Source organism: Anguilla anguilla, chromosome 19 (genome assembly GCF_013347855.1).
Source record: "Anguilla anguilla isolate fAngAng1 chromosome 19, fAngAng1.pri, whole genome shotgun sequence".
Classification (NCBI taxonomy): domain Eukaryota; kingdom Metazoa; phylum Chordata; class Actinopteri; order Anguilliformes; family Anguillidae; genus Anguilla; species Anguilla anguilla.
The window spans coordinates 17,887,719-17,907,718 of NC_049219.1; the positions used below are offsets into that span (position 1 = coordinate 17,887,719).

Here is a 20,000-nt window from a genome sequence, read left to right on the forward strand (position 1 = left end):
TGGGTGGATGAAATCCAAAGAAAAAACCTATCCAAAATCTTTTTTTTTAATTCTAAGAGACTAGAGATCTAAATAAGGGGAAATTTGACTGAATGTTATCTAGGAAATTGACAATATAAAATTGTGTGACCGTGTGTGATTTAAAAAAATTTTTTTTAAGAAAGCGTTTCTGTGCTTATTTTTAGAATCCAGTATTTTTTCCATGTACATGTACTATAACACTGCCAGATGGACCTCCACTGAAATGCGCGTTGTTATAGTTACTGCCCTTCATGTTACTAAATAACGGAAATATTTGTCCTCCTAGTCACATGCATGGTCGTAGCTAAATAATGGAAATTACAGATTACAGTTATTGAGTAACAAAAATGACAATATCTAGGATATTGTACAGTAACAGTGTTGTACAGAATTAACTAAGCAGAAAGTAGATCATCAGAAGAAATCAGTTTTGCAGTTTTTGTTACACAATAATATCATCAATAAATATTATTAAAATCAACAAAACATTTAGTGTTAAATCAGCTGTGCTATAGTACAGCTTACTCTGAAAGAGTATTAGAATGATCCCTTGTGTAACTGTGTAAAAACCTCTGGGTTGAATGATCACGAGCACAGTCACTAAGCTTCTTTTGGCGAAGCAGCAGAAATGGCAATGTCTCCTTACACCAGTACCTGCGTACCACGGCTAATGCTAGCGTTCCTGTGTACCGCGGCTAATGCTGGCGTTCCTGTGTACTGCGGCTAACGTTGGCGTTCCTGTGTACCGCGGCTAACGTTGGCGTTCCTGTGTACCGCTCGCGGCTAACGTTGGCGTTCCTGTGTACCGCTCGCGGCTAACGTTGGTGTTCCAGTGTACCGCTCGTGGCTGACGTTGGTGTTCGTGCGTACTGCGCGTGGCTAACGTTGGTGTTCCTGTGTACCGCGGCTAATGCTGGCGTTCCTGTGTACCGCGGCTAATGCTGGCATTCCTGTGTACCGCGGCTAATGCTGGCGTTCCTGTGTACCGCGGCTAATGCTGGCATTCCTGTGTACCGAGGCTAACGTTGGTGTTCCTGCGTACCGCGGCTAACGTTGGCGTACCGAGGCTAATGCTGGTGTTCCTGTGTACCGCGGCTAACGCTGGCGTTCCTGTGTACCGCGGCTAACGCTGGCGTTCCTGCGTACCGCGGCTAACGCTGGTGTTCCTGCGTACCGGGGCTAACGCTGGCCTTCCTGTGTATCGCGGCTAACGCTGGTGTTCCTGTGTATCGCGGCTAACGCTGGCGTTCCTGTGTACCGCGGCTAACGCTGGTCTTCCTGTGTACCGCGGCTAACGCTGGCGTTCCTGTGTACCGCGGCTAACGCTGGCGTTCCTGTGTACCGCGGCTAACGCTGGCGTTCCTGTGTACCGCGGCTAACGCTGGCCTTCCTCCCCGCAGGTATACAAATGCTCTCGGTCCAGCCGGACACCAAGCCGAAGGGCTGTGCTGGCTGCAACAGGAAGATCAAAGACCGCTACCTGCTGAAGGCGCTGGACAAGTACTGGCACGAGGACTGCCTGAAGTGCGCCTGCTGCGACTGCCGGCTGGGCGAGGTGGGCTCCACCCTCTACACCAAGGCCAACCTCATCCTGTGCAGGCGGGACTACCTACGGTGAGCCCCGCCCCCATCCCTCCACCCTGCCCACTCTCAGCACAGGCCACGCCCACACACACAGACACATGCACGCACACACTCTCTCACAAACACACAGGCCACGCCCACACACACAGACACATGCACCCACACACACTCTCACAAACACACATGCGCGCACACGCACTCAAGCATGCACACACACTCACACGCACTCACTCACTTTTCGCTTGATTTGATCCATGCTGAGGCTTTCTGATTGAGTTTAAGGGCTGATTGGTCAGAGAAAGTGTCACATGACTATTGCTCCCTCACTGGTTTGACTGATCTGAAAGACATCCTGATTGGTTTAAGTGCCGGAGACGGAGTGACTGTGTGTAGTACTGCGGCAGAGTGATATAGGCCTGGAATAATCCCCAGACTTTAGGGCACGGCAGAGAGAAAAAAGCCAGAGACAGATCGATTCTGTGCTGACGGACAGTCAATTTCTGTGCTTTTCAGAACAATATTCATTCATTCATTCACTCATTCAATATTTGTTATTAGTTCAGGGTGAATTCAGGGTGTTTAATAATTGTAATAGATGAAAACGTTTTTTTCACCATGATTGATCCGTAATTTAGATAAACATACAGGCAGTAGAACACACCATAGGAAACACGCCACTAACTGTAAAAGCTGATCGGGGAGCAAAGCGTAGCACAACGCTGGGCTCTCTGCCCGGAGCAGGAGTGCAGGCTTAATTCTGACCCTCCGGCGTCTCCTGACCGTCCCGCACTCAGGCCGTGTCACAGACGCTCCTCGTGCCGTGACTTTCTTTTACTAAACACTGTGTCACTTTTTGCACGGCCCCTGGCGTTATCATGCAGCCGCCATTATGCAGCGTATCAGAAACAACTCTGCAAATGGAACATCGTTTCTTTTTCTTTCTTTTTTACTGTATCAAAGGTTCAGATATGATTTTGTTTAGTCTGTATCAACAGAAAAGCACATCCATTGATCTGTGTGTTTAAAGAGAAAGGTTGTATTTTACCGATCAGTGTTTGGTGTGGCAGCTTGTGGAAGGATCTGTGCTGTGCCGTACTGTGCTGAGCTGAGCTGAGCTAAACTGTGCTGTGATTGGTACTTTGCTGAGTTGTGCTCTGTGCTGTGCTGATGAGTGATCTGTTAGGATTCCTCAGAATTCCACACTGCTGTATGACACATTATTCCCCAGAATTCCACACTGCTGTATGACACATTATTCCCCAGAATTCCACACTGCTGTATGACACATTACTCCTCAGAATTCCACACTGCTGTACGGCACACTGTGGAACCCGCTGAATATTTCTCTGAAGCTCACAGGGAGGCCCAGCTGTGTTACAGGACAGATGTGTGTTTGTTTATCGGCCTCTCTCTCTTCTCACCCCGGTCAGGTGAATTTAATTCTGCTGTGTGCATCATTTATGCAGATGAGAGCAGTGCAGTCTATCACAGAGCTGCAGCACACACACGCACACGCACACACATACATACATACATACACATACATGTACGCGCACACACACGCACACACACACACGCTGCCTCTGCAGTCTGAGTCTGTCACTCACACGTGTACAGGATTACTTTCCCCTAAAATATTAATTCCTCAAGCAGCACCAAAATGAGAAACTAGCGCCTTCTAGTTATTCGGGTCCTTATTTTGCACAAAGCATAGCACAGGTTCAGAAATCCTGGAACAGGATGGAGGCCCGAATGCAAACATGAAAGAATTATTGGACATCAGTAATTCCAGCATCTATTTAAAAAACCGCACGGGGTGGTGATGGGTTATTTATCTATTCATTCATTCTTTTTCCACTGCAACTTCAATTTTCCTCAAGAGTGGTTTTACGAAGATTGTAAATGCAAGCAAAACCACAGACCCGTCAAAATTTGTAGATTTATCAGTGCTGTGGCAAGCTGGCTACCAGAGAAAGATAAACACATTGTAAAGCATGGTTTGGCATAAGTGAGCACTGATGCCTTCTTACAAAGAAAGGCTTACTTTAAAAAAATAAAATTCTAAATCAGCACTGAGATCCCCCAGGCATCTGTTATACACTAACGTACAAACAAACCTAAATAAGGGTATCTTTAGTTAAATAAGAGTATCTTTGGTTCATACTGCCATTCTCACACGTGTGACGCTGTGTTTCACGGAATGTCAGCGCGGGGGTGTGTGTGTGCGGTCTGGGACTGCCGCATCTTTACTGGGGGGTGCGCCCGAGTCTGATGGGAAGGGATTTGGTTCTGAAAAGGGAGATACTCCCAGCCCAAACATAGTTGCCATTCATGAACACATGCGAGGGGGTGGAGGAGAGGGAGTTTTATGGATGTCAAAGTTCAGAGTTATCAGGCACGGACGTGGCAGGCAGGCCAGTGGTGTGTGCAAGCGCGGGACCAGCGGCTAACTGACAGAGCGGCGAGCTGCACGGCTAACTGACAGAGCAGCGAGCTGCACGGCTAACTGACAGAGCAGCAGGACGAGCGGCTAACTGACAGAGCAGCGGGACGAGCGGCTAACTGACAGAGCAGCGAGCTGCGCGGCTAACTGACAGAGCGGCGAGCTGCACGGCTAACTGACAGAGCAGCGGGACGAGCGGCTAACTGACAGAGCAGCGAGCTGCGCGGCTAACTGACAGAGCGGCGAGCTGCACGGCTAACTGACAGAGCAGCGGGACGAGCGGCTAACTGACAGAGCAGCGGGACGAGCGGCTAACTGACAGAGCGGCGGGACGAGCGGCTAACTGACAGAGCGGCGGGACGAGCGGCTAACTGACAGAGCAGCGGGACGAGCGGCTAACTGACAGAGCAGCGGGACGAGCGGCTAACTGACAGAGCGGCGGGACGAGCGGCTAACTGACAGAGCGGCGGGACGAGCGGCTAACTGACAGAGCGGCGAGCTGCACGGCTAACTGACAGAGCAGCGAGCTGCGCGGCTAACTGACAGAGCAGCAGGACGAGCGGCTAACTGACAGAGCGGCGGGACGAGCGGCTAACTGACAGAGCGGCGGGACGAGCGGCTAACTGACAGAGCGGCGAGCTGTGCGGCTAACTGACAGAGCAGCGAGCTGCGCGGCTAACTGACAGAGCGGCGAGCTGCGCGGCTAACTGACAGAGCGGCGAGCTGCGCGGCTAACTGACAGAGCGGCGGGACGAGCGGCTAACTGACAGAGCGGCGAGCTGCACGGCTAACTGACAGAGCGGCGAGCTGTGCGGCTAACTGACAGAGTGGCGGGACGAGCGGCTAACTGACAGAGCGGCGGGACGAGCGGCTAACTGACAGAGCGGCGGGACGAGCGGCTAACTGACAGAGCGGCGGGACGAGCGGCTAACTGACAGAGCGGCTAACTGACAGAGCGGCAGGCTGCACGGCTAACTGACAGAGCAGCGGGACGAGCGGCTAACTGACAGAGTGGCAGGACGAGCGGCTAACTGACAGAGCGGCAGGACGAGCGGCTAACTGACAGAGCGACAGGCTGCCTGAGCAAGGCAAACAGAGCACGGCTACTGAGTAGAACCGAAATTAAAAGTTAAAGATTTCATGCATTTCCAATAAAAGCCGATTAAATTATGGCGTGACTCACCCGACATTCTGTCAGTGACCCTCGCTGGAATATGATTGGAGATTCTGGGTCATTGTCCTTCAAGGGTACGGGGGAGAAGTAACCGGGTGCTCTGCCAGGAAATGCACTCAGAGAATCGCACACAGTTTCTGTACAAACAAAAACAAACAAAAACCATGAGTAAACGGGCAGATAAAGTGAACATGTCAAGAATGGGACAAACCTGGCACACCTTCAGAAAGGCCCTCTAAGATCTATTCAAATGATATCTGTAAATATCTATAATTTATTCAAATGATATGTAAATGAATTCAGGTGAAGAGGGGAAAGGTGGGGCGGGGCGGGGCGGGGCGGGGCGGGGCGGGGCGGGGCGGGGCGAGGCGGAACGGGGCGGGGCGGGGCGGGGCGGGGCGATTCTGTTCCCTCGGAGCTGCCTGCTCTTCTGCAGCCCGTCAGCTGCACCTCAGAGACTGAGATCATGTCCACTCCTATCCCAAACTGTGAGACGCACGTGGGACGTTAGTTTAAAGCTGAACAGAACCGCCAGAAGACTCGATGCCCCTGAGAACACAAGCAGGACGGGCATGTGCAAGGGCCTCTAAATGAGCTGGGATCCCTGGGCTTACGGCCCCAGGCCCCTGGCCCCCTGCAGTCCCTTTGTGGGGACAGGCGTGAGCTCATTACAGGGTGCGTATATGGAGGGGATTTTAAACCATTAAACCAGCCGCTCAATGGTTTCCCCATTGCAGAGAAGTCCAGGTCAGTCCAGGCCCTGATCCAAGATTAACATCTCGTATATGAATCTCAAAAATGATTCAGTCATGGAAGCAGTCTGAGCAACACCAGAAAAAAGGTAAAAATATCATGTTAACTTTGGAAAGTACTGATGCTCCTCCCTGTTCCCGATATTAAGGCCTGATTTACTAAGACCTTTAGCGCATGCAAAGCCTTTCACACAAAACTAATAACACAACCAACGATTGGTGCAAAATGAATACCGTGACCAATCATTGGTCCCGTTATTGGTTAGTGTGTGCTGAAGGCCTTAGTAAAGCAGGCCCACAGTGCACTGCTGTTTAAAGCTGGGAATGGCAGATCTATGGCATGCGAGAAGCCCATAAAACAGCGAGAGCCGAAAGGCATATCTGTGCTTACTAAATCTGTGGAACAAACATTTTATTCCGAGTTGTCAGCTGTAAATATTGGATCAAACCTACATCGACACGCTGACAAGCTCTACCCTCTGGCCCTATTTAAGATTTTAACACGAGATCGTCTGCTGCAGCTACAAAATACTGCAAACGGCTGACGTGCGCTCTCAAATACAAATAAATCACCGCAAACTCAAAGCCCCAGAGTCAGACTTCAAATGCATTTGACAAATGGAAGAAGAATGGATCAAATAAAGTACGCAGGGCGGGGGATCGATGCGCCAGATTACAGCAGAAACATGCTACATGATTTCCAGATTCATTTTTACACCAAGAAATATTGACGGATCCCGTCGTAATCTACACAGAAAATCTGAGCGGTTATTCTGCCTCCATTTCTCACCCCCCCGCCCCCCCGTCCCCCCCCCGTGTCCGCGAGTGCGCTGCATTTGTAAACAGCCCCCGCTGGTAAATCTGCAAGTCCAAAGGGCGCGTGTGCAAGGTCGGCTCTGCGGACGCTCCGCGCCCCAGATGATGCTGTGTGTTTCGGGCCGGAGCCGCACCTGCGCTGCGATGGCTCGGGAGCGAACGCTGTTCTCTGAGAGGTCACAGAACCGCGCGCTGCACACGCCGCTGTCACCGCCGCCTTCGGCCTCGCGCCCGAGAAACATTCTTCTGTCATGTTTCCCACTTCGAGCCGACACTTCCTTGGCAGTTATGGCACTGAGGACGAGCCCAAAGTTACCGCCCTTGAAATGTAAATGCATGGGGGGGGGGGAGAGAACCCTTGACCTTCCAGTAATGCTTGATACAAAAGAAATATCTACAACGTGACTTGAATCAAAAGGAAATATTTTTTAAATTCAATTTTGTAAAGAACACGACCCGCGTGTGAGATCGCCGGGGCAACGGGCCGTGGTCTGGCAGCCAGCAAACACTCCATTTCACTGTCCCTCTGCGGGACAGGCCGCTCACTTAACCCTGAGCCCAGCAGCCCAGAATGAGAGGGACAGGGCTCGTTTACGTCTTATGCTTTTTACGCAGGGTTCGGGGTTTGGGGTTGAGGGTTCGGGGTTTGGGGTTGAGGGTTTGGGGTTTGGGGTTGAGGGTTCGGGGTTGAGGGTTGAGGGATCGGGGTTCGGGGTTAGGGATGAAGACAGAGCTGACAGGGGAAAGTGTGTAATGTCCTGGGGCAGCCATGGTGCACCTTACAGCCTTGTGTACGCTCCTGTGCGACGCTGTTTCTCCTGCTGAATACGCACTGGTGTGTCTGTGTGAAACAGGCTTACACACTACACACCACCAGCTCTCAGCAGCGCCATTTACTGTCCTTCACAATAAAAGCTGAACGGCGGAATATTGATTAGGCTTAATTACTCAGCAATAAGAGTTTACTGAGATTTTTAATAGGCTACAATCAAACATCGCTCCCTTTTAAAAAATAAAACAACAAACACTTCTGTTATTTCGACACTGCTTTTGAGACTGACAATTCGTCAGTGTCTCACCATCTTTTACACATATGTACAGATGTATGTGCATGTGTGTGTGTGTGTGTGTGTGTGTGTGTGTGTGTGTGTGTGTGTGTGTGTGTGTGTGTGTGTGTGCATATACATTGTAAAAACGCGCTCCTTCCGGGGATGCTCCTGCTGCAGCTGCTTGTGAAGGGGAAGCGCAGAGCTTTATCACTACAAGGTGAACTGCTCCCAGCGCGTTGTTATTAATAACTGTCAGCTGAGGGGTCAGGAGAGACGTCTCTTTAGAGGACCGTGGTGCTGCATGTAGGCCAGGGCTGGGCTCGCCGTGGAGCAGCCGCATCACGATGTCCTCCCGCTCGCTTTCTGCCCCGCGCCGTCCGACCCCCGCCCGCTTCCTCTCACCTCCCCCCCCAATGTCGCTCGCCCCCCCCGTCCGACCCCCGCCCGCTTCCTCTCGCCCCCCCCCACCCCCCCCGCGCCGTCCGACCCCCGCCTTATTTTTATATTTTGAAATAAGTTATTTTTTTAAGTCAAAGTTTGGGACAAATGTTGATTTAATCCAGAACACCGTTAGATCAATGCAAGCATTATTTTTTATATTTAAGATAAAAATAAAAATGGGGAAAATGTGCTTGTGTTTAAAACAATAAGGCAGACACACACACACACACACACACACACAGTAAAAGGTAATTAAAGACAAATGCAGATTGAATCCAGGCTTGTGACTGTGAGTTAAGGACAAACACTTTTTTGTTTTTAAATCCAGGGTTCTTTTTTCTAGTTTACACGCATTTTTGTTGATATTGGAACAAAACTGCAGAAGAGGATGAAAAATCCCCCCTAAAGTATTCTGCTGATACACTGATATTGTTCTCTCTCACTGCGCTCAGGCGGACAGAGAGAGCGGGTGACAGTGTGCGGGTGGCGGTGTGCGGGTAACGGTGTGCGGGTAGCAGTAGATCTGAGAGGAGCTTGCGCTCGCTGTGACAGGCCTACAGCCTGCGTAGCTCCTGCTCAGAGATCCAGCCGTCATGTCTGCTGTTTATTCTGCACAAGCTAACAGCAGCTGCCCCTGCTCCCCCAGCCTCAGCACTGCAAAGATACCCCTTTCTGCCTTTATAGGGACATGCTTCACAAGCTCTGCAGATCAGCTCAGCTCTGTACTGTGTGTGTGTGTGTGTGTGTGTGTGCGTGTGCGCGTGTGCGTGTGTGCATGTCACCGGAACACACAGTGTGACAGTTTTCAAAAACAGCTGACAGTTTTCTCTGAGCAATCAAAATGAATGACATAAATTGATATTAAAAATATAAACACTCTGTGTGTCTTTTTTGAGACGTACGTAAGAATAAATGTGGATTGAATCCAGGCCATTATGACAGTAAATTGTAATTAATGATACAATTCAGCTGGGACAACACATCAGGCATGTACCCAGATCCCAGGATGGGCGGGGGGGGGGGCGGGGGAGGGGTGATGACACACGTACCCCTCCAGCTTTGGGAAATAATCTAATGGCCCCAGCCTATATTATCATGTTGTATTGGGTAGTACTGTTAGTGCCCCCCACCCCATATCAAAAAATAAAAATAAAAAATCGTAATTAAAATCTCGTTTGTTGTCCCCCCACAAAGCTGAAATGAGATCCATGTCCTGTAATTACATGAAAAGTATGAGCAGACTGGAGCAAGTATTAATGTAGATTTGAGAGGCAAACTGCGGTTGCATTTCATAGCCCAAACAGAGCGAGCTTTGGGTGTTCAGTGGCGGATTCCCCCATCAGTTTGTATGCATTAGAGACCGGCTTTAATTTTCTCCACTGTAATGCAGACAGTCAGTTACATCTCTCAGATCTGGGACTGAAATTGCTTTTCACGGGTCAGGGTTCATCGAGTGGTCTCTGTGGTGCCGGCGCTCAGATCTCCCAGGGAGAAAACCCATAATCCCCCTCTGCATTACCTCCGCCACTACCTCAGCATTTCTGCTCCGCGTTGGGCGGGCCCCCACACACGCCTCTCTCTGATTGGCTGTGTGGATGTGATGTGAAAGGCGGGCCCACACACACGCCTCTATCTGATTGGCTATGTGGATGTGATGTGAAAGGCGGGCCCACACACACGCCTCTCTCTGATTGGCTGTGTGGATGCGATGTGAAAGGCGGGCCCACACATACGCCTCTCTCTGATTGGCTGTGTGGATGTGATGTGAAAGGCGGGCCCACACACACGCCTCTCTCTGATTGGCTGTGTGGATGTGATGTGAAAGACCTGACAGACTGCTCCTTTGGCCGAACGGGGGTGCTGAACCCCCCAGATTAAATCTGAACCCCCCTGTCTCAGATCAGAAATGGCCACCCAGGAGCCCATGGGGGCTCGGGGGGGGGGGGAAGTAACTTAGTGGAACAAATAACTTTCTAAATTTGTTGAAATTCCACTAATGCGTTAGATGCAGCCATAGCATACACACATGCATAGAAACAGCGATATATGTTCTGCATAAGATTCTCAGTGTTAAATCTACTCTGACAGAGTTCAGGCCATCAGGGGCCACGTGTACGATCTCAGGATCAGAGCTGATTTTACACTGCACATGTTTTTACACTTTGCCAAACTTGGCATTTTACTTCCCACTGTCGCTCATAACTTGGTGATGAGAGTCAGCTGCAGCAGCTGCTTGATTGGGCTCAGAATGGGGATGACTGCGCAGAGCTTAACTTCACTTCCTCTCCTTTATTTCCTTTACCCTCAGCTCTCTCTCCTCCCTCGCTTCCTGAGTGTGAGACCCCAGCATCGCCCGCATTAACCCTAATGCCCCCTAATAAACCCGCCTATGCTCACATCAAAGGGCCAGAAAATAGCCTACGTCCATCTGGGGGGGGCTGGGCCCCTCCTGAAAGAGCACCCCCACGCCACCCCCCAGCGGTGATAACCCCACCCCACCCCACCCCCCAGCGGTGATAACAGCCCCCCCCCCACGAGTCGGCAGCTCTTTGTCTTTTTAATTAAACGGGAGCGGGGTCGGGAGGCCAGCTGACCTTTGGCGGATTCTCATTGTGCGCCGTGTTGGCGGTCAGTCCCATCTGCATACATTGCTCAGTACCGCCACCGCGCTCAGCACCGCCACCGCGCTCAGTACCGCCACCGCGCTCAGCACCGCCACCGCGCTCAGCACAGCCACCGCGCTCAGCTCCAGCCCTGAGCTCGGCCCTGGGGATTACGCAACGGGAGGGGGGCGCCTGCACACGCTCAGTAGCTCTCTCTGTCTATGACGGGCGGACGTTCATCAGGAAGATAAAAGGGCGAGGTGAAGGGATCGGGACCCACAGGTGCACAGGTGAAGGGATCGGGACCCGCAGGTGCACAGGTGAAGGGATCGGGACCCGCAGGTGCACAGGTGAAGGGATCGGGACCCGCAGGTGCACAGGTGAAGGGATCGGGACCCGCAGGTGCACAGGTGAAGGGATCGGGACCCGCAGGTGCACAGGTGAAGGGATCGGGACCCGCAGGTGCACAGGTGAAGGGATCGGGACCCGCAGGTGCACAGGTGAAGGGATCGGGACCCGCAGGTGCACAGGTGAAGGGATCGGGACCCGCAGGTGCACAGGTGAAGGGATCGAGACCCACAGGTGCACAGGTGAAGGGATCGAGACCCACAGGTGCACAGGTGAAGGGATCGAGACCCACAGGTGCACAGGTGAAGGGATCGGGACCCACAGAGTGGGGCAGCCTGGGTTAGCGCAGAGGGAAGTGGGGTTGTAACTCAGAGGTCACGGGTTTGATTCCCTGTGGGGCACTGCTGTTGGACCCTGGAGCAAACACAGTCAGCCTGAGAGGTTTGACTGATATCCAGCATCGTGTCATATGAGCAATGTGAGCTGCATGAGGGCCTCTGGATTAGAGGCCTCAGTGTGAACAAATGGCCTGTTCTCTGTCCTGTTCTTCATATGTTACTGTAGTCAGCACTGAAAGGCTCCCTGTAGGTACCTGTATTGGGGGTTGGGTTAGGGTACCCTGTATTGGGGGTTGGGTTAGGGTTAGGGAACCCTGTACTGGGGGTTGGGTTAGGGAACCCTGTACTGGGGGTTGTTTACGGTGAGAGTGTTTGAAAGGCTGTGTCCCCAACCTCTCCTGAAGGGGGCGGTGTGGTGTGCAGGACCATAACTGTGCTGCTCAGTGCGCTGCTCTGTGTCTCAGTGCTGCTCAGTGTGCTGCTCTGTGTCTCAGTGTTGCTCAGTGTGCTGCTCTGTGTCTCAGTGCTGCTCAGTGTGCTGCTCTGTGTCTCAGTGCTGCTCAGTGTGCTGCTCTGTGTCTCAGTGTTGCTCAGTGTGCTGCTCTGTGTCTCAGTGCTGCTCAGTGTGCTGCTCTGTGTCTCAGTGCTGCTCAGTGTGCTGCTCTGTGTCTCAGTGCTGCTCAGTGTGCTGCTCTGTGTCTCAGTGCTGCTCTGTGTCTCAGTGCTGCTCAGTGTGCTGCTCTGTGTCTCAGTGCTGCTCAGTGTGCTGCTCTGTGTCTCAGTCCTGCTCTGTGTCTCAGTGCTGCTCAGTGCTGCTCTGTGTCTCAGTGCTGCTCAGTGTGCTGCTCAGTGTGCTGCTCTGTGTCTCAGTGCTGCTCAGTGTGCTGCTCAGTGTGCTGCTCTGTGTCTCAGTGCTGCTCAGTGCTGCCCCCTGCCTTTAAGTACTGATGCCAAAGAGCAGCGAGGGACAGGGGCAGATGGGGAAATGAGCTCATACATTATTAATGAGGGGCCCTTTCAGGGGCAGATGAATGCAGCTTTGAGCCTGCAGAGAAAGGACTGCCCGCCCCCCTCTGTGGAGCCCCAGCGAGTTTAAACTGTCCTCTGAGTACTGTAAGCCCCGGACCGAGTGTGTGTGCATGTGCGTGTGTGTGTGTGTGTGTGTGTGAGAGAGAGAGTGTGCATGCGTGCGTGTGTGCGAGCGTGTGAGTGTGTGCGCGTGTGCCTGTGTGTGTGAGTGTGTGTGGATGTTACGTACACGTGTGAATGTTAAGTACAGTTCTGCCTCTTACAGCAGTGTTCAGTAGGTGTGTGGATGTTATATATAGCCCCAGTTAACCTCTGGAGTCGCACTGATGAGATTGGATGGAGACTGGGTGGTGGGTGGGGGGGGGGGGCAGTGATGGGGGGGCAGCCGCGGTCACGCTTGATTCGCAGGGGTAACACATTGCAACAGGATCCTCTCTGAACCCCCCCCCATCCCCCCCATCCCCCCCATCAACCTCTCAATTAACGCTGTCCCGTGTGACCAGGCTGGGCCTTCAAAGCCACGCCCATTTCTGCAGGGGACACAGAGCAGGCTGGGAAAACCATCACTCCGACAGGCCGTACAGCCAATCAGCAAACAGTCCCACTGCATTTAAAAAGACTAGAGCTGCCGTTTCTGGGTTTGTCCCTTCAAAGCGTTCTGAAGGATGTCTTTGAAAATGGAGGTGCTTCGGAAGAGAAGGCATAACCGCCCACGGTCTGTCTGAATATTTAAATGATGATATAAACAGCAGTTAAGGGATTCAGATTCAGCAGTTAAGGGATTCAGATTCAGCAGTTAAGGGATTCAGATTCAGCAGTTAAGGGATTCAGATTCAGCAGTTAAGGGATTCAGATTCAGCAGTTAAGGGATTCAGATTCAGCAGTTAAGGGATTCAGAGCTCTTTATCTATGAGTACTAGGGTGGCAGGAATATACTCCTGACCCTCGCACACTCACGACGAGTCCATCTCACCAAATCAGTCATTTCTTAACTATATTACATCTTCCAGTGATGCTACAGCAATTTTAATTGTTTTATTTTTACATTTTTTAAATTGCGCCATGTGATGGACCAGTGCATTTAATGCATGCCTCGACATGTATGGAATTGCAGATAAAATTCAGCATTTGGTGCATGCAGAGTTTTAATAATTATTATTATAGGAAAATAAAACGCGTTTAACGTTTTCATAAGGGTTATTTCTGACTGCTTTTACAGCCAGACATACTCATTCAGAAACGGAGAGCCGGTTGAGGCAGGGCAATTTCACGGAGCTGTGGGATTGTGGGATTGGGAAAATTAAAAGCACATCAACAGGAAGTGCCATTATTCAGCAGACGGACAGCAGGCCGTGCGGGAGGGAGGAGCGCGATCGATGCTGTGCTGGGTCATGCCAGGATCTTTCATTAAATGTGTGTCTGAATAGCAGGTGGGGGGGGGGTGCAGATTACGGGGGGGGGGATCTGGGGCTGCAGATTACAGAGGGGCGGGGTGGGGGGGCTAGTGGGGGGCAAGGACAGGGTCACTGATTCGGTGTGAGTTGTGCAGGCTGCTTTAATCTCCCTGCGATGCTAAAAAGGCGCTCAGAGGATCTGCACCTTTCCGTGCACGACGCGGAGCGCGGGATCCGCGGGATGATTTCCCAGCAGCCCCCCCCTCGCGTTTAGGAAGCGATAATCATTTATAAACACTCTACCCCTGCACCCGCTCCAGCACAGCTCTGCTGGGCTAGCCTGAACAGCCAGTGTGCTTTTGGGCAGAGGAACAGCCCAGGTGATGCGTACATAAAATATAAAAATATAACGGGCTAAAAGTGCGTAATGAATAAAAATATAACGGGTTAAAAGTGCGTAGTGAATAAAAATATAACGGGCTAAAAGTGCGTAATGAATAAAAATATAACGGGCTAAAAGTGCGTAATGAATAAAAATATAACGGGCTAAAAGTGCGTAGTGAATAAAAATATAACGGGCTAAAAGTGCGTAATGAATAAAAATATAACGGGCTAAAAGTGCGTAGTGAATAAAAATATAACGGGCTAAAAGTGCGTAATGAATAAAAATATAACGGGCTAAAAGTGCGTAGTGAATAAAATATAACGGGCTAAAAGTGCGTAATGAATAAAAATATAACGGGCTAAAAGTGCGTAGTGAATAAAAATATAACGGGCTAAAAGTGCGTAATGAATAAAAATATAACGGGCTAAAAGTGCGTAATGAATAAAAATATAACGGGCTAAAAGTGCGTAGTGAATAAAAATATAACGGGCTAAAAGTGCGTAGTGAATAAAAATATAACGGGCTAAAAGTGCGTAGTGAATAAAAATATAACGGGCTAAAAGTGCGTAGTGAATAAAAATATAACGGGCTAAAAGTGCGTAATGAATTAAAATATAACGGGCTAAAAGTGCGTAGTGAATAAAAATATAACGGGCTAAAAGTGCGTAGTGAATATAAATATAACGGGCTAAAAGTGCGTAATGAATAAAAATATAACGGGCTAAAAGTGCGTAATGAATAAAAATATAACGGGCTAAAAGTGCGTAGTGAATAAAAATATAACGGGCTAAAAGTGCGTAGTGAATAAAAATATAACGGGCTAAAAGTGCGTAGTGAATAAAAATATAACGGGCTAAAAGTGCGTAATGAATAAAAATATAACGGGCTAAAAGTGCGTAATGAATAAAAATATAACGGGCTAAAAGTGCGTAACGAATAAAAATATAACGGGCTAAAAGTGCGTAGTGAATAAAAATATAACGGGCTAAAAGTGCGTAATGAATAAAAATATAACGGGCTAAAAGTGCGTAACGAATAAAAATATAACGGGCTAAAAGTGCGTAGTGAATAAAAATATAACGGGCTAAAAGTGCGTAGTGAATAAAAATATAACGGGCTAAAAGTGCGTAGTGAATAAAAATATAACGGGCTAAAAGTGCGTAGTGAATAAAAATATAACGGGCTAAGAGTGCGTAATGAATAAAAATATAACGGGCTAAAAGTGCGTAGTGAATAAAAATATAACGGGCTAAAAGTGCGTAATGAATAAAAATATAACGGGCTAAAAGTGCGTAATGAATAAAAATATAACGGGCTAAAAGTGCGTAATGAATAAAAATATAACGGGCTAAAAGTGCGTAATGAATAAAAATATAACGGGCTAAAAGTGCGTAGTGAATAAAAATATAACGGGCTAAAAGTGCGTAGTGAATAAAAATATATCCATAACGGGCTAAAAGTGCGTAGTGAATAAAAATATAACGGGCTAAAAGTGCGTAACGAATAAAAATATAACGGGCTAAAAGTGCGTAGTGAATAAAAATATAACGGGCTAAAAGTGCGTAATGAATAAAAATATAACGGGCTAAAAGTGCGTAATGAATAAAAATATAACGGGCTAAAAGTGCGTAGTGAATAAAAATATAACGGGCTAAAAGTGCGTAATGAATAAAAATATAACGGGCTCTATCTGAGCCGTCATCACTGCGAGACACTGATCAGGATCACGTCCCACATAATGAGCAGAGACGCTTCCCACTTTAATGAAGAGGCTCACATCAGTGCTTAAAGCTTCAGTTACACTGCGGGTAATATTCACGTTTTTAAAGATTTCTGATGTTTGGGCTCGGTCAGGCCCCAGGCTACTGCGCGCTCTCATTAAATTAATTGGCTGTGCTCACTTCCTTTATTACAGTCTGCTCCTTTGTCAAGCTTGAATAGTGAGATCATTTCCACTGATTTTCTACTTATGCCAACTCTTTAGAACAATAAGGTGTCATTACACCAGGGGAAATTTAAGAATTATCATCCTTAATGCATTAATGTTATAGCCTTATATACAGAGCACAATGCACCAGGCTCTGTGCTATTCAGAAGGCTAATTAATTACATTTTCAAAAGAAAAATGTATTGATTGACAGTTGGTCATGCTTTATCACTTCAACTAATTACTTTTTACCTTTAATAATACTTAAAATTAAATAAGTTCTTTCCCACGGGGAATTATTCAAAAATCCCAATTCATATGTATCCCAGATTAAAATGTCTCAATCGTTATTTCCCAAAATTTAAATAACCCCTCCCATTTAAAGCAGAGTACTATGTGGAAACTCTTCTAATGAGCACAAAGTATTTTCAAGTGAACTTATAAAAGAAAAATATCATGAAACATAGGTTTGTTGATTATGCTTACAAGGCAGTAAACTTGATAGCAATAAATACAAAATCATGGCTTCATCTATTTTTTTTTGTTATGTGTAGTAAATAGTTTTTTGCAGGGGAAAAAAACAATTTGTGGCTTTTGAAGATGAAATTAGGCTGAAAAAGAAGGGAGTGTATAGCTTCATTATTACTGTGAGCACAAAGCTCCTGAAGGTGCATTATAAAAACACACAGCCCAGCAGAAGCACACAGGCCCTGTGTGTTATTAATGATCAGCTTCAGCTCAGCTTTCAAATCAGGCAACCTGTCACTTAATCAAAGCACGTCCAACAGCGTACACCTGATAACACACACCACACACCTCATAACAAACACAGTATCATAACACACACCACACACCTCACATGGCACTCGTTTAAATGCTGTGGGATGCAGAGGAAGCCCCACCCCAGCTGCTTACTGAGCTGCAGCGCACACTGGCAGCCTGACTCATATCTTTGCACTGACGAGCATAATGACAGTTATGCATCTGTCTGACTCAGATGATCGAGTGGCAGGGAGAATCAAAGGAGGTTTGAACAAATACATCTGTGCAGGAAGAGACTGACCGTGCAGGCGAATGGGGTGAGCACAGACCTGAACATGCAGAGATGAGTCGCCAGGGTCCCCTGAATCGATTTTTCTATTCGCAAATATGAAGCTACCAGTTAACTAGAAACATAAGGTTACAGTAATAGCTGCATTTCATTCAATCGCTTGCAGATGCTTTTCAGGGAAAAAGTACATTTGGATTGCGATGAAAGAAAGAATCCTCGCGCGACAGGGAGACTTAGCGCACTGGCGCTCACTGGCGCTCCTGCTGGCTGGAACACAAACTGCGCCTTGGCTGCGCAAGAGAAGATGCTTAATTGCAGGTGGTTGGTGCAAAAAATCCATAATCAATAAATATTACTGAACAACAACGACAAAAAAACAACTACGCCCTTTAAAAATAACTATGACAGTACAAACCCATAACTTGGGTACACCCCAGTAAATGTGCATCACAAACAAATATTTGATTTGTGGAAGCACAGTGCCTATCTACAGCGCTGAAAGGTTTTTTTTTTAAACTAAATAAAATGACTCAATGTTTTGAAGACAGCAAAGCCGCTGTAGGGAGCACTGACCCATCCAAAGCACCCTTTCAGTCAAGCATGACGCCAGACAAGAGCCAGAATGGAGACCATGCCTGTGCCTGTGCTTGAGATACTTAATGACTGATGGTTTTAAGAGCCCTTTCCGAGCCCTGATGTTTGCACACATGTGAAAAGTCCAGCTTAATGACGCAGAGTCCAGAGTGAGCGCATTCTCGCATCGGGCAGCACCGCCGAGGTAATTGGCAGACTTGTGAAATAAATTGTAGTGCTGCGAGGTTAATGGTGGGCAGGATTTTTAGGCATAACAGTGCAATTACAGAATGCCTCCAGGGCTTTTAGCAAGAGCGCTCGTAACAGGGCGGGGGGGGGGGGGTCTGCGTGTGTCTGCGTGGGTCTGCGTGTGTCTGCGTTCCAACCTCACCTCTGAATAAGCTCACGCTTTCACACACGTAGCACTGACACAGCTTTGACACTGCAGCAGGGAAGCACTGACACAGCCTTGACACTGCAGCAGGGAAGCACTGACACAGCTTTGACACTGCAGCAGGGAAGCACTGACACAGCTTTGACACTGCAGCAGGGAAGCACTGACACAGCTTTGACACTGCAGCAGGGAAGCACTGACACAGCTTTGACACTGCAGCAGGGAAGCACTGACACAGCTTTGACACTGCAGCAGGGAAGCACTGACACAGCTTTGACACTTCAGCAGGGAAGCACTGAGACTTGCAGGGAGGAGAGATATCTAAAGAAAGTGCTTTTTTCTCCTCTGAAAAACTATCCACAGATTAACTTTATTGAAACTACATATCTGGATGTTTTTGTTTATTCATCACCAGTCACTTAATGTGAATTCTCCCCCCACACCGGGGCTGAAGTTCAGTCATTCTGAATTCCTCATTTGAAACTAGAACTTGGAACTTGCAACACTGCAAGTAACATTTTGTTTAATTACACATGGGCAGTTTTGGGCAGTTTTTTCTCCCTAAAAACAGGCAGGGAGAAAGTCAGACCTATTTCATATGAAAAGGTATGCTTTATGGGTGTGGAACAAGGAGGTGTGCGGTGTATGCAGTAAGGCTGATCTGACTGCAGAGGTTATTGCAGCTGAAAGAAAAGCTCTCTAATTGACACCGGAGGGAGGGCAGCATCGCAGGCAGCACACAGGCCACCTGGAGCCTCTCAGCGTCTCTCACACAAAGCAGCACTCCTCCACCAGCACGTTTCTCAGATAATTAAACATGGCTGGGATCTGGCTCGTCTTCAAACACTTCAGGCACAAAAAAATAAACTTTAACTCTAATTAAAAGAAGCAAAACTAAATGCGTAATATTCTAATTACTTCACCTGAAACAGCACACTTCTGCCACAGGTGTGTCTGCCCTAGGAAGACAGGACCCTGGCCCTATGCCCTGTGCTGCTGTACCACCTCCCCTCCTCCAGGAGGTGCTAGCGCACACACACACACACACAAACACACACACACACACACGCACACACGCACACACTCCCACACACACACAAACACACACACACACACACACACGCACACACACACACACACACACACACAAACACACACACACACACACACACGCACACACACACACAAACACACACACACAAACACACTCCCACACACACACACAAACACACACACACACACACACATACACTCCCACTCCCACACACACAAACACACACTCCCACACACACACACACACACTCCCACACACACACACAAACACACACACACACAAACACTCACACACTCCCACACACACACACAAACACACACACACAAACACTCACACACACACACACTCCCACACACACACACAAACACACACACACAAACACACTCCCACACACACACACAAACACACACACACACACACACTCCCACTCCCACACACACACACACACACACACACACACACACACTCCCACACACACAAACACACACTCCCACACACACACAAAAAACACACACACAATCCCACACACACAAACAAACACACACACACTCCCACACACACACAAACACACACACACACACACACACACACATACTCCCACACACACACACTCCCACAGACACA

The 20,000-nt window shown here is 48.7% G+C and overlaps 1 protein-coding gene across 3 annotated transcripts in view; it reads left to right on the forward strand.

Moving 5' to 3' along the window:
• Window positions 1–20,000, forward strand: part of lmo3 (LIM domain only 3) — a 45,072-nt gene that overhangs the window by 12,603 nt on the left and 12,469 nt on the right. For all 3 annotated transcript variants that reach the window (XM_035402491.1, XM_035402490.1, XM_035402489.1), the window contains exon 2: window positions 1,422–1,635. In XM_035402491.1, coding sequence (XP_035258382.1) covers window positions 1,430–1,635 — 206 coding nt within the window. In that variant the 5' untranslated portion in view covers window positions 1,422–1,429. The remainder of the gene's footprint in view (window positions 1–1,421; window positions 1,636–20,000) is intronic.